This window comes from Schistocerca nitens, chromosome 4 (genome assembly GCF_023898315.1).
Source record: "Schistocerca nitens isolate TAMUIC-IGC-003100 chromosome 4, iqSchNite1.1, whole genome shotgun sequence".
Lineage (NCBI taxonomy): Eukaryota > Metazoa > Arthropoda > Insecta > Orthoptera > Acrididae > Schistocerca > Schistocerca nitens.
The window spans coordinates 606,579,963-606,595,131 of record NC_064617.1 but is presented as its reverse complement, the minus strand read 5'-3'; the positions used below and the strand labels follow the sequence as shown (position 1 = coordinate 606,595,131).

General features: G+C 44.3%; 1 protein-coding gene and 1 non-coding gene across 2 annotated transcripts in view; one reads left to right on the top strand and one right to left on the bottom strand.

The window, feature by feature from the left end:
• Positions 1–15,169, bottom strand: part of LOC126252810 (uncharacterized) — a 133,828-nt gene that overhangs the window by 37,741 nt on the left and 80,918 nt on the right. The window contains exon 7 of the mRNA XM_049953750.1: positions 6,411–6,612. Within this exon, the coding sequence (XP_049809707.1) occupies positions 6,411–6,612 (202 nt within the window). The remainder of the gene's footprint in view (positions 1–6,410; positions 6,613–15,169) is intronic.
• Trnat-ugu (transfer RNA threonine (anticodon UGU)) lies at positions 7,577–7,651 on the top strand. The gene has a single exon. It is a non-coding gene; the product is annotated as a tRNA-Thr (tRNA).

Here is a 15,169-nt window from a genome sequence, read left to right as displayed (position 1 = left end):
GTTTCAGTGTAATTTTCATCGAGTGTGAACGGCTCCGTGTTTTGTATTTCTGTGTCTCCTGTTTTTTTGCCCGTCAGTCTATCTATTATGTATCTTCTTCATGTTTTCTCTCATTGTAAACTCGAAGGCTGAAGAGCAGCGTACGATGCTGCTGCCAGCCTACCTATGTAAATGTATAGGTATAAAAATTACAATAAAGGAAAAAAAAGGGAGAGAGAATCAGATGCGCCAGTAGTCGCAGCATGTTGACGTTACCTGAAAAGGTGCTTTTAGTGAAGCTGTATTATCAGAACGGGGAATGTGATAGTTCAGCGTTACGATCCTATCGCCATAGGAAGGGGATTCGAACGGGTAAAGGTCCGTTGACAAATGCAGCTGTGGCGAGAATGATTTCGAAGTTAGACGATAGACCCCGAAGTGGCCGACCGAGCACAAGGCGTAATGCTGCTGAGATAGTTCAGGAAGGAATGGAGACTTTAGAGGGTTCGTCTATGCACGGGGAAGTCAGCGCTCGTGCAGTCGCACGTCGCACTGGCATTCCATACACTACTGTTTGGTTGGCACTTAGGCGTATACTCCGATGCTATCCGTACAAAATCCATCGGCATCATGAACTGTTACCTGGCGATTTAGTGAAGCGGAGAGCATTTGCGGTGTGGGCGTTTCAAAAGATGGCGGAAGATGACGATTGGTTGAGTAACTTGTTGTGGACCGACGAAGCTCATTTCACGCTCCGAGGGTCTGTCAACGCCCACAACCGCAGAAGTTGGGCTACCGAAAATCCTAGAACTGTCGTGGAAACTCCATTGGACGACGAGAAAGTCACGGTATGGATTGGATTTACCACATCTACCGTTATCGGGTCTTTTTTCTTCGAGGAAATGCGTGATTCTGGTTTTGTAACTGCTACCGTGACGGGTGAGAGGTATGCCGATATGTTACAGAATCGCATTATCCCCAGCCTGGCTGATAAACACCTCCTGGAACGTACGATGTTTATGCAGGATGGCGCTCCACCCCATATTGCTAGACGCGTGAAAGATCTCTTGCGCGCGTCGTTTGGTGATGATCGTGCGCTCAGCCGCCACTTTCGTCATGCTTGGCCTCCCAGGTCCCCAGACCTCAGTCCGTGCGATTATTGGCTTTGGGGTTACCTGAAGTCGCAAGTGTATCGTGATCGACCGACATCTCTAGGGATGCTGAAAGACAACATCCGACGCCAATGCCTCACCATAACTCCGGACATGCTTTACAGTGCTGTTCACAACATTATTGCCCGACTACAGCTATTGTTGAGGAATGATGGTGGACATATTGAGCATTTCCTGTAAAGAACATCATCCTTGCTTTGTCTTACTTTGTTATGCTAATTATTGCATTTCTGATCAGATGAAGCGCCATCTGTCGGACATTTTTTGAACTTTTGTATTTTTTTTTTTTGATTCTAATAAAACCCCATGTCGTTCCAAGCATGTGTGTCAATTTGTACCTCTCTATCTACATTATTCCGTGATTTATTCAGTTTTCAAATTTATACTGACTTTTTGATTACCCGGTACATGGTATACTCTGATGACCAACAATTTACAAAATTAGCCGTTTTGGAAATTGTTCTATCCTGGCCAGAGAGTCAATGATCATGCCCTTTTTGACGTCAGATAAAGCGCTCCGTTTCCGCATTACCATAACGACTGCACTGCTTTTTGCTACCCCCCGACACGCTTTATGTACCCTCCACGGCTACTACTGTCACCTACCGTCTCTGAGTGGTCACTGCACGTTTCCGTCAAACATAGGCGTGTGTCATAAATTTGAGAGGACCCTGTATATGTCTTCAGACATCGTAACTCGCAGCATGCCAATTACCCAGATCACAGGGAGGTTATAATTCCTGGAGCTAATGTAGGCGTATACAGGAATTCCACTCCTGGAGCAGTAAAGCAACATTTGGAATTCATAACTGACGCAATACTTTAGACCTAGATAAAAGGTAAAATATTTTTGAACCTGCATAAACTAATTTACGGCATACAAAATATCAGATTTTATCAGCAGGAACTGTGACGCCGCATAACAACGGTAGTGACTGCAGTAGCTCCTGACAAGTGGGACGAGTTTGACTGTCGTCTACATATTTGTCGTGCCTCCAGTGAAGTAGGCATTGAACATTTATGGAAGATAAATGCAAGCTTTGATCCTAAATGTAATTGTAATAAGTACCTAAAGGCTCTATGTGCATGCATGTAAAACATATACCCTCTAAAATAAAAAAGGCTATATAATAATGTGCTTCTCGACGTTCTGCCGAGTTGCTGTTTCCATTTTGTGAACAATATTTCGACATTCGACCTATCAGGCTTCTGCTGGTTGGAGTCCAGGCAGCAAGTGCACGTATCAGCAAAGGGCACAACACCTGAAGTAGACGGTATTGTGCATAAAATGGGAACAACAACTCGGAAGAAACTCCAGAAGCACACTAAAAAACGGTACTATTCTATGGCACACATATATATCAGAGTATGTTGCAGCGGCAGCGAGACTCACAGAGATGTCCAGAGGTGCCTCACACAGAGAGTATCCCAGGGTGCCCCTGATAGCTACAACACCAAGAAGAATCGCTTCTCGGTTTTTGGCAAGATCGGTGTGCAGACTGTTGTCTTCTTTTTTAAAAAATATCTCACGGGAGATAAGGAAAGGATAGCTACACTACTGGCCATTAAAATTGCTACACCACGAAGGTGTCGTGCTACAGACGCGAAATTTAACCGACAGGAAGAAGATGCTGTGATATGCAAATGATTAGCTTTTCAAACCATTCACACAAGGTTGGCGCCGGTGGCGACACCTATAACGTGCTACCATGCAGAAAGTTTCCAACCGATTTCTCATACACAAACAGAAATTGACTGGGGTTGCCTGGTGAAACGTTGTTGTCATGCCTCGTGTAAGGAGGAGGAATGCGTACCATCACGTTTCCGACTTTGATAAAGGTCGGGTTGTAGACTATCGCGATTGCGGTTTATAGTACCGCGACATTGCTGCTCGCGTTGGTCGAGATCCAATGACTGTTAGCAGAATATGGAATCGGTGGGTTCAGGAGGGTAATACGGAACGCCGTGCTGGTTCCCAACGGCCTCGTATCACTAGCAGTCGAGATGACAGGCATCTTATCCGAATTGCTGTAACGGATCGTGCAGCCACGTATCGATCCCTGAGTCAACAGATGGGGACGTTTGCAAGACAACAACCATCTGCACTAACAGTTCGACGACGTTTGCAGCAGCACGGACTATCAGCTCGGAGACCATGGCTGCGGTTACCCTTGACGCTGCATTACAGACAGGAGCGTCTGCGATGGTGTACTCAACGACGAACCTGGGTGCACGAATGGCAAAACGTCATTTTTTCGGATGAATCCAGGTTCTGTTTACAGCATCGTGATGGTCGTATCCGTGTTTGGCGACATCGCGGTGAACGCACATTGGAAGCGTGTATTCGTCATCCCCATACTGGCGTATCACCCGGCGTGATGGTATGGGGTGCCATTGGTTACACGTCTCGGTCACCTCTTGTTCGCATTGACGGCGCTTTGAACAGTGGACGCTACATTTCAGATGTGTTACGACCCGTGGCTCTACCCTTCATTCGATCCCTGCGAGACCCTACATTTCAGCAGGATAATGCACGACCGCATGTTGCAGGTCCTGTACGGGCCTTTCTGGATACAGAAAATGTTCGTCTGCTGCCCTGGCCCAGCACATTCTCCAGATCTCTGATCAGTTGACAACGTCTGGTCAATGGTGGCCGAGCAACTGGCTCGTCACAATACGCCAGTCACTACTCTTGATGAACTGTTGTATAGTGTGAAGATTCATGGGCAGCTGTACCTGTACAGGCCATCCAAGCTCTGTTTGACTCATTGCCCAGGCGTAACGAGGCCGTTATTACGGCCAGAGGTGGTTCTTCTGGGTACTGATTTCTCAGGATCTATGCACCCAAACTGTGTCAAAATGTAATCACACGTCAGTTCTGGTATAATATATTTGTCCAATGAATACCCGTTTATCATCTGCATTTCTTCTTGGTGTAGCAATTTTAATGGCCGGTAATGTAGTTTATTTCATTTTATATAATAATGTGTCACATCACCAACAACTTTAATCTTGCTACAATTAAGAGCTCCTTTAAGCCATACGGACGCAGACTCTGATTCATTTATTGTACGATGAGTTCTCGTCCTGAGAACCAACAGCATTTTAGACATCCTCTATCTCTGTTACAGACTTCACATATCTGAAATGTCCGATAAGCAATAATTTCTCGACTGTTAAAAGTCTCCAGCACTGCTACAGTGTCTACTTTAGGACCACGTACTGCAGCCACAGTAACCCAACCATTACCATGTCCATTAGCGTCTGCACTAGTAAGCTTGAAATTCAATACCCATCCGCAAAAGACTGAAGGGCCATGCAAAATCACTTGGGCACCTACTCCATTCTTCGTACTAACAGCAATATTATCAATAGCTCTATATACTGAAAGGCGCTAACGGCTTCTGCTCCTATAATAACGCGGCATCACTAATTTGTGTCCATACTGCTGCAAGAGCGGCTGCTCGCCGACTGATGCCGTCTTAAGAGAAACGTCACTTTATAGCACTTCCTTATCTAACCGCAGCGCGGCTTACGCAAGCTACCGGAAGAGAATTTTAGCCGGGCAGAGCTCAAGTAATAACTAGGAGCTCTGTCTGCCGGGTTCCTTCTTTAACGCTCTTTCTTAAGTATCGCAGATAAACATATTACACTATTCTATGGCGCATACATACCAAAGTACGTTGCAGCAGCAGCGAAATCGCCTAGGTGCCTGACACAGAGAGCATCCATGGATGCCCCTGAGCGGGCAGCACTTGCAGCAACATTGACACAGACTAGTGATGCCCCGTTATTACAGGAAGAGAAGGCGTTCGCGCCTTGCAGTATATAAAGCTATTCACAATAAAGCAAGAAGAAATGTTTGTTTCGTAAACAACTCACCTTTCTTCTCGACACAGTCTCCTTTCAGGGATATATGCTTGGTTTAGCGATCCTTCAGATTTTTCATCCCAGCGGAAAAATTAGTAGTGTCAAACTCTGCAAAATACTCGTTGACTGCAACTATCAGTTCTTCATTTGATGAAAATTTCTTCCCAGAAAGCCAAAGTTTCAAGTTATGGAACAGGAAGAAGTCACTTAGGGCTAAAACTGGTGAATAAGGTGCGTCCACTTCATACACTTTCACCATTATCATCGCCGATGTATGGGATGGTGCATTATCCTGGTGAAAGATCACTTCTTTGCATGCCAACCTTGGTTTTTTTTTCAACCAATGCAAGTTTCAAACGATTCAACAATGAAGCATAGTAGTGTACAGTTATGATTCTGTCTTTTTTCAAGTAATCTATAAAGATTATGCCTTGAGAATCCCGAAAAACAGTGGCCTCACCTTACCAGCTGTCTAAATGGTCTTTTCCTTCTTCCATGCAGTTTCACCAGCCTTTTCCCATGTTTTTTCACTGCCGATTTGACTCTGGTTTGTAATAATAGATCAACAGTCACAAATCGGCGCAAAAGTCTTGAGTATTGCCATTAAACATCTCCAAACACTGTGTTAAAATGTTGTGCCGGATGCGTTTCGGTCGACTGTGAGTAATCACGGCACACACCTCGCACACAACTTCTTCATTAGTAATTCTCTGTGCAGAATATTATGCACTCGCTCAGTTTGGATGCCTGTAGCCTCAGTAAACTTAAAAAATTTTATTCGGCGGTCTTGCATATCATGGATTTTTGTCAATGGTTTCCTTTTTGCTGACCTCAACTAGGCGGCTTCGGTCCTTCGCCGACCACCATGCAAAAGAAGATAGATCTTCAATGATGGTGCACAGTCCTCGTGAACATCATCCAGTTGTGTTTTGATTTGTGAGGTGGTCTAACCCTTCAAACGAAAAGTTTAACAATTACACAAATATCTTAGAGTTTTATTTATTTATTTATTTTTTGTTCACTCGCAATCGATACAGTGACGAATTCAGGCGGAAGTCAACAACGAATTGCACGCTGTACATTGTTGAAATTCTTTATACGATCTGTGAAATATCCAATCTTACCAACTACGAAGGCGCAACAAAAATGTTTCATTCTTTCATGGAAATTTACCAGACTTATCAAACCATCCTGTGAAATCGTGTGACCCTTTTTGAGACACCCTGTATGCAGTCACTTCTAGTCTTAATGAAGAAATGCAGTTACATGGCTTGTAGATATAAAAATTTTCACAGTTGCGCCACACTTGCGTTCTGCGAGATAGTTTAGATTCGCAGCATATTTAGCACTTCCACAAACGTTAAGGATTAAGTTATCGTGTAGGCATACCTGCATGTTGAGGAAGATGGCGGCGAGCTGGTCTGGGGTGAGTAGTCCGGCGACGAGCATTGGTCGGTAGAACTCGTCGAGAGCGATCTTGAGGTCGCGTGCGTATTTCTCCTCCGTGTCCACGATCTCGGCCAGCAGTTCTTTGCGCTCGGCCCGACGCTTGGCGCATTTGCGGCACACCATCGGCGCGAACATAACGCCACTGTAACAGAACGGAAAACAACACCATCAGTTCACCGGCTGCTTCTGCTTTGCCTGTAAGGCTTAAGAACTCTCAGCCATTCATGACGCAATAAATATTGTGGATTTGCTGTCCGATACCGTGGACACGAGAATTCAATGAGTCGTTCAAGCTCTAGGCTGCGTCATTCACTAATCAGTTTCGTACTATTCTCAATTTTAGTAATTTGTCATTCTTTAGTATTTTCCCGATGAGACGTAACTGCAGTCATTGCACCGCTAAACAGTGTGTATGTCAATTGTTTAGTAACTTATACTGTCTTTGGTGGTGTCATCTTATGTAAAGCTATGGGGGGATCCGCTACCCAACTCTTCACTACTGCCATCTACCTTGATACCAGGACCAAGAGAAACTACTAATAGGGGACAGATCCTCCATTTGGAGGGTTCTCAGTGTGTTTCAAATAGATCGTGTGTTACACCATTGATGACCTCCAGCCGTCTAGAACGAAATTAGAATTATATTAATACCTTCAGCTGCTAACGGGCATTGATATATATCAACGGGTACGGGTGAAAATGTGTGTCCCGACCGGGACTTGAACCCGGGATCTCGTGCTTACATGGCAGACGCTCTAGCCACCGAGGGCACAGAGGATAGCGCGACTGCAGGGACTACCACGTACATTCTCACCTTGTATGTCCACACACTATATTCGTAGTGTCCCACCTCAACACACTCAGTACTCGTGGAAGACATTCTTACCAAGTCCCGTAAGAGTTCGGGGAATATGTGTGCATCCGCACAGAAGAAGAAGGTCATGGCCGGTGTTGCCAGAACTATATACTTTTATGGATATGGTGTCTGTTCTTTCGGACATGTCTTCCACGAGTAATGAGTGTGTTGGGTAGGACATACAAGGTGAGAATGTGGGTCTCGTGGGGGGCGTGCGCGAGATAGTCCCTGCAGTCGCACTATCCTTTGTGCCCTCGGTGGCTCAGATGGATAGAGCGTCTGCCATGTAAGCAGGAGATCCCGGGTTCGAGTCCCGGTCGGGGCACACATTTTCACCCGTCCCCGTTGATATATATCAACGCCCGTTAGCAGCTGAAGGTATTAATATAATTCTAATTTCGTTCACAAGATAAATATTCTAAATAGAGATAGCTAAGCAATTTCCTCATTTGCGGTAGTTCCTACTGGAATCTACGTTGCCCTGGATAAAGAACGATTCCATAGCCTGTGCTTATAATCCACTCTGAGGAGAAGAGAAGAAAAGGATGATGCACGGCGAAGAAATTATCCGAATGGACAGAAACCAGTAGCTCGGACGTACGTGTACTGACAAACAAATGATTACTATTTAAGAAAAATTGGATAACTTATTCAAGAGAAAGAACTTCAAAAACTGAGCAAGTCAATAACGAGTTGGTCAATCTCTGGCCCTTATGCAAGCCGTTATTCGGCTTGGGACTGATTGATACAGTTGTTGGATATCTCCCTAAGGGACATCGTGCTAAATTCTGTCCATATGATGCGTGACATCGTCAAAATTCCGGAGTGCCCTGCCCATAATGCTCCAAACTTTCTCAATTGGGGAGTGATACGAAGACCTTGCTACCCAAGATAGGGTTTGGCAGACACGAAGACAAGCAGTAAAAAGCCCCACCGTGTACGGGCGGGCTTTATCTTGCTGAAATGAAAGCCCAGGATGGCTTCCCATGAAGGGCAACGAAACGGGGCGTAGAGAATCTTCGTCGTACTGGTGTGATATAAGGGCGCCGCGAATGAGAACCTAAGGGGTTCAAAATGGTTCAAATGGCTCTGAGCACTATGGTACTTAACTTCTGAGGTCATCAATCCCCTAGAACTCAGAACTACTTAAACCTAACTAACCTAAGGGCATCACGCACATCCATGCCCGAGGCAGGATTAGAACCTGCGACCGTAGCGGTCGCGCGTTTCCAGACTGAAGCGCCTAGAACCGTTCGGCCACACTGGCCGGCGAACCTAAGGGGCCCACTGCTCCTGGTTGTCGGGTCGTATGGCGGGCGCAAATCAGGTAGGTAGCTCACCGCTGTCCAGGGTTTCTCCAGGCACATCTTCGGTCTGGAATCACTTTGACTGGAACAGAATTGCCTTCAGCGGTTGAGTACCGCTGTGAACCGAGACCCGATGACAGCGAAGATGCCCCATTATGTTACATATCAGCAAGATAATGCCCGTCCGCACACAACAATAATTTCTACTGCTCGTCTTAGTGCTTGCCGAACCCCGTCTTGGCTAATGAGTCGCCGGATCTGTCTCCAATTAAGAACGTTTGGAGCATTGTGGTCAGGGCCCTTCAACCAATTCGGGATTTTGACGATCTAACGCGACCAACTGGATATAATTTGTCACAATATCCCTTAGGAGGATATCCAATAACTGTATCAATCAACCCCAAGCCGAGTAACTGCTTACATAAGGACCAACGCATTATTGACTTGCTCAATTTGCGGAGCTCTTTCTATTGAATAAATCATCCAATTTTTTCTGAAATTATAATCATTTATTTGTCTATACATGTAAATTAATCTACGGTTTCCGTCCTATTCGAACAACTCCTTCGTGATGTGTCTTTTTTTTTGGTCTTGAGTGTATTCATTAGAACGCCACGCAGAGAAGGTAGGTAGGATTCCACAAACGTTCCAGTTGGCTGACGGTGAAAACTGACGGAATGCACGTTCGCTGCGACTGTTACTTTTTTTTCTGTCTGCTGGCAATCCACCGCGAAGAGACGAGAGAAGCGGCGCGCGGGCAGCGAAGCGCGGACCCGGCGAGGCGAGGTCTGTCCGCGGGAAATGAGGTGGGCGCGCTAGCTAGCTAGGGCCGGCGCAGCCTCTTCCGCGGAATCGCCTTTGCTAGCGGACGCTGCTGCCACTGTCAGACGGACGGGCTCAGACTCGCGCAACAGGTTGTAAGCCGACGCTGACAGCCTGGGCTATCGGAAACCAATCAATCGAGGCCGTTTACGGCTGCGTTTCCATTTACTGGCGCACCACCGCGCCACCTTGAATACACCGACAGCTGCTCTCAACTTAACAATACCGAAACTCCAATGTAAAGCGTACAGTGGAGTGCCGAAATCACTTATCTTCAACGTATGGGATCAATGACGCTATTTACGTAGCTCGCATACTCACTAAGAAACGCTCTCAGAAGTCACAATCTTTATTCCTTGTCGCCCTGAAAATCGTAACACTCAGTAATACTTTTATTACTAATACGTCGCCTTCAGTCCGAATACTTTATTTCTCAGTTTCTGTCTAACGTTTGGATGTCAAGCTTTTAGCTTTCGTGGGCAACACTAGAAGAAGACGAGTAAAGAAGGGAAGGCGGGAGGGAGGGAGGGAGGGAGGGAGGGAGGGAGAGAGGGAGATAGAGAGAGAGAGAGAGCGCTTAAATTTCGTTTCATATATTTCACGAACAATTAACACTGCTAACAAATTACGTCATTAAAACAGCGCCGGTTGGTATTTTCTGCGACCTATCTAAGACCTCTGCCTGTGCGAACACAGTATTCTCTTAGATAAATTGAAGTTTTATGGGATTGATGGCATAGGCTACCAATGGATAATGTCATATCTAACCAAAAGAATGGAGAAAGTTGTACTTACAAGGGAATCTCCCCATCGCACCCCCCTCAGATTTAGTTATAAGTTGGCACAGTGGATAGGCCTTGAAAAACTGAACACAGATCAATGGAGAAAACAGGAATAAGTTGTTGGAACCGTCAAAAAAATTTGTAAAATATACACACTGAGTAGTCCATATGCAACATAGGCAACATCAAGGAGAAAGCGAACTCAGCAGCGCCGTGGTCCCGTGGTTAGCGTGAGTAGCTGCAGAACGAGAGGTCCTTGGTTCAAGTCTTCCCTCGACTGAAAATTTTACTTTCTTTATTTTCGCAAAGTTATGATCTGTCCGTTCGTTCATTGACGTTTCTGTTCACTGCAATAAGTTTAGTGTCTGTGTTTTGCGACCGCACCGCAAAACCGTGCGATTAGTAGACGAAACGACGTGCCTCTCCAATGGGAACCGAAAACATTTGATCGCAAGGTCATAGGTCAACCGATTCCTCCACGGGAAAACACGTCTGATATATTCTATACGACACTGGTGACGGCATGTGTGTCACATGACAGGAATATGTTGTCGACCCACCTAACTTGTACACTTAGCGAATGGGTAAAATGATTCTTCTACCTTGCCCGATTTAGGTTTTCTTGTAGATGTGATAATCACTCCCAAAATAGTGATGAAAATATAAGAGTTTGTCACATAAACTGAAATTAAAAAGTTAAACTTTTCACTCGAAGGAAGACTTGAACCTCGGACCTCTCATTCCGTAGTTGCTCTCGCTAACCACGGGACCACGGCGCACCATGACTTCCAGTCTTCTTGATGTTGCCTATCTTAGCATGGACTACTCAGTTTGTATATTTTACTAATTTTTTCATACTTCCACACAACTTCTTCCTGTTTTCTCGATTGATCTGTGTTCAGTTTTTCAAGGCCTATCCCTGTGCCAACTTATAACTAAATCTGAGGGGGGTGCGATGGGGAGGTTCCCTTGTTAGTAAATTAACCAATGTAGTCCTGGACATTACTCTGTCTGGAGAGAGATCACGTATGGTGTTCTCCAAGGCTTGCTCTTAGGTCCTCAATTGTTCTTTATATATGTAAATTATCTGCCGTCTAATATACAACAAGCAGAATTACTTCTGCAGCCAATCGAAGCATACCTACAGAAACATGGAATGGTAATCAATGTTCCTAGAAGTATCACTGACTGGTTTTCTGCGAATGGTCTCATCTTCAATTGTAAAAAAAACACAACATACTCATTTTGGCACATCTAGAGGTGCTACACCCATGAGTAGTGTAATACTTGGTGAGGAAATAATGGATAGGGTGGAAACTTCAAAATTCTTGGGCGTGCACATTGATAAGAATTTAAATTGGAAAAAGCACATTTAGGAACTATTAAAACAACTTAGTTCAGTCACATTTACACTCAGAATCATTCAAAATCTTGTGGAGAGACAAAGCAGTAAGTTGACATATTTTTCATATTTTCATTCAATACATTCATATGGCTCTCTGGTGACTCATATTTGAGAAAGAAATTATTCATTGCTCAAAAACGTGCTGCAAGGATCATATGTAGTGCTCACACGTAATCATCTTCTAGACATCTATTTAAGTAGTTAGGCATTTTGACTACTCCTTCACAGTGCATTTATTCCCTCATGAAGTTCGTTGTAAATTAGTCACTGCAGTTCAAAAAGAACAATGGTGTGCTTAATTAGAATACCAAGGAAAATGACATTCATTACTCCACATTAAGGTTGCCTTCAGCACAGAAACACGTGCGCAGTGCTGAAACTAAAGTTTTTGATAACGCGCCCAGTGATACAAAATGTCTGACACACAGCACAGTAAAATCTGAAAACAAACTGAAAAAGTTTCTTCTTGACAACTCCTTATGTTACGTAGAAGAATTTCTATTACTGTGATGCGTAAAAGGTGGTGGGTGGGAATTACTAGCTCATATCTGCATATTAAAAAAAATTATAAATGTTCAGCGTGTAGCCATATTTACAAATTAATATGCGATGTCAATGTAAAATAACTTGTTCTACATCGTTACGATATTTTGTGCAAATAATTCATGAAACCAACTATCTGTCTTTAATAATGGATCATAAAAATACAGCAAGAATTTTCCCCTGAACTCGAGATACACTTGATAGAAAAAATGCAGCGGAAACCGCAGTAGCAAGACAAAGGGAACCGATGACCACCGGTATTACGGGAATCCGACAGTCTATTTTCTAGCCAGCTGAACGAACGGTTTCTGCAAGTCACTGGACAGTCCACCGCTTTACTGGAAAAAATTCCTCGCCGTGATACTTTCTCTGTTTAGGAGGAATGTGAATTGCACTTTCCATAAAACCGTTTGGTTCACCCTCTCTTCTACAGAAGGTCGTGCATTGTTAGCGAATGCCTAAGAGGCTTACATGTTACAGTGATCTGACCTAATGCAAAAATTTGTATTTCTGCGAGGCTCAACTTTTCCCCGACATGAATGGACAACGAAAAAAACCGGCCATGGTGCTGCTGAAGACGTTGTTTCTTCATCTATCGGTCTGAAGCTGTTTGGAGAAATCATGGGAAACCTAAATTAGTATGGCCAGATTGCGACGATGTCACGTAGAACACTCCAGCAGTCGTCACTGGCACGGTAGGTGTGTTGTGAGTGAATGAAGTCAGTGTTACGATCTGCCAGCCTAATCAGGAACAGGCAGTTTATTTTGTTTCAATTAAGAAAGCGTACCGTCGGTAACAGTACCCGCGGGGATGCGGTACAAACTCTGATGTAAAGGGTATCCAAAGGTAATGTATATCCTCTTTGAAACTGAATACCTCTTTAATGAAAACAGAAATAAGTGAGAAGATTTTAGTGTCGTGTACACGCATGTGTAATTTACGGTGGTGTATATTCAAAATACGCAATTTCCACCGCAACGCATCGTCGACAACGACTAAGAACAATTGCATTGTGTCTAGTGGAACAGCATCACAGACTCGATCATTTTGCTGTCTTAGATCGTCCATTGCTTGTAAGACTCGATGTCGTCCGGAGATGGAGAGACAGCGATCTCTATTATTCACTATAAATTTTAATGGTCTTGAGCGCAGTAAAGGGTCATTCTGTGAGGGCTACAAATGATCATGGATGACGAAGACGGGTAAAATGTATCAATTTGAGGTAAGGGACCCAGGTCCGGAAACGACTGAGTCGAAAGTTGTAAGTGGAAATCGTTTTGATACCTCTGACAGTGAACTTCTTCTACTGCAAGATCTTTTCTTTCCGTATTTTGAGGAGGAAACAGTATGGACCAGACAAAAAAAAAAGTCCAGTGAATGAGGAGCGCTGTAGTTGTGCATATCTCAAGAATTACGAGCATTTGTTATCTTTGCTACTGCGAAATATGTCTCTTAAACTGAAGAGGTGAACTTATGTTTAACTGCACAGAAGACTTAAAATATTTGATAATAGAAAGAGGAAGAAAGATTAAAGCTTAACAGCTGCTTGTCGACGAGTTCATTGAAGAAAGCGCATGAGCTCGGACTGAACAATGAACGGAAAATAATTTGCCCAGATACTTTTCAAAGCAATAATTGTTTCAGTTCAATAAATAACTATAAGAAAGAGAAGCTCTCTGACTTGTGAGATTCGCTGTCTTTTGGAAGACCGCGTGAGAGCATTATAATGTATGACGAATCACTCTTCTCAATTTGAGGATTAGCAGACTTTCAATCTAACAAACCGACGTGCCACATCTGCATACAATGGACGACGATCCGACAGCCCGTAATATGAAGACTCAAGGCTTAAAGTAAATTCCACAAGACTCTCGAGGGGGCACTAGTTTGACCTCCTGCCTTATAATCAGTTACCTCGTAAACAACACTCATACTAGCCACAAATATTTTTACATATATAGAATGGTCCCTTTAGGTCATCGTAATAAACAAGAAGAGAATGACTAAACTCTGACACAAACCAACGTACCTTACATCATTATCTTAACATCCACGAGTGACGATCATATGTATTTAATGGGATCTACAATCCCAAACTAATGACATTTGTCAGCAATGACACACACGCGCTGCTGCTGCAATTGACACACAAGGCGCAAGGCGGCGTCCGATGTTACTACAATACAATAACAAACGCCTATATGTGCTGAAACAAAAGTAACGACAAAAAGCCGCTACACAATGTGATCAAAAGCATCCGGACCTTCTCAGAAACATACGTTTTTCATATTAGGCGCATTGTGCTGCCACCTACTGCCAGGTACTCCATATAAGCGACCTCAGTAGTCATTAGACATCTTGAGAGAGCAAATGGGGCGCTTCCCGGATTTCACGGACTTGGACGTTGTCTCAAGTGACTGGGTGTCACTTCCGTCATACTTCTGTACGCGAGATCTCCACACTGCTAAACATCCCTAAGTCCACTGTTTCCGATGTGATAGTGAAGTGGAAACGTGATGGGACACGTACAGCACAAAAGCGTACAGGCCGACCTCGTCTAATGACTAACAGAGACCGCCGACAGTTGAAGAGGATCGTAATGTGTAATAGACAAAACATCTATTCAGACCGTCACAGAGGAATTCCAAACTGCAAGAGGATCCATAGGTTCTATGGCAAGTACGATGACAGTCACGCGGGAGGTGAGAAAACTTGGATTTCATGGTCGAGCGGCTGCTCATAAGCCACACATCACACCGGTAAAGGGCCGGCCGAAGTGGCCGTGCGGTTAAAGGCGCTGCAGTCTGGAACCGCAAGACCGCTACGGTCGCAGGTTCGAATCCTGCCTCGGGCATGGATGTTTGTGATGTCCTTAGGTTAGTTAGGTTTAACTAGTTCTAAGTTCTAGGGGACTAATGACCTCAGCAGTTGAGTCCCATAGTGCTCAGAGCCATTTGAACCATTTGAACACCGGTAAATGGCA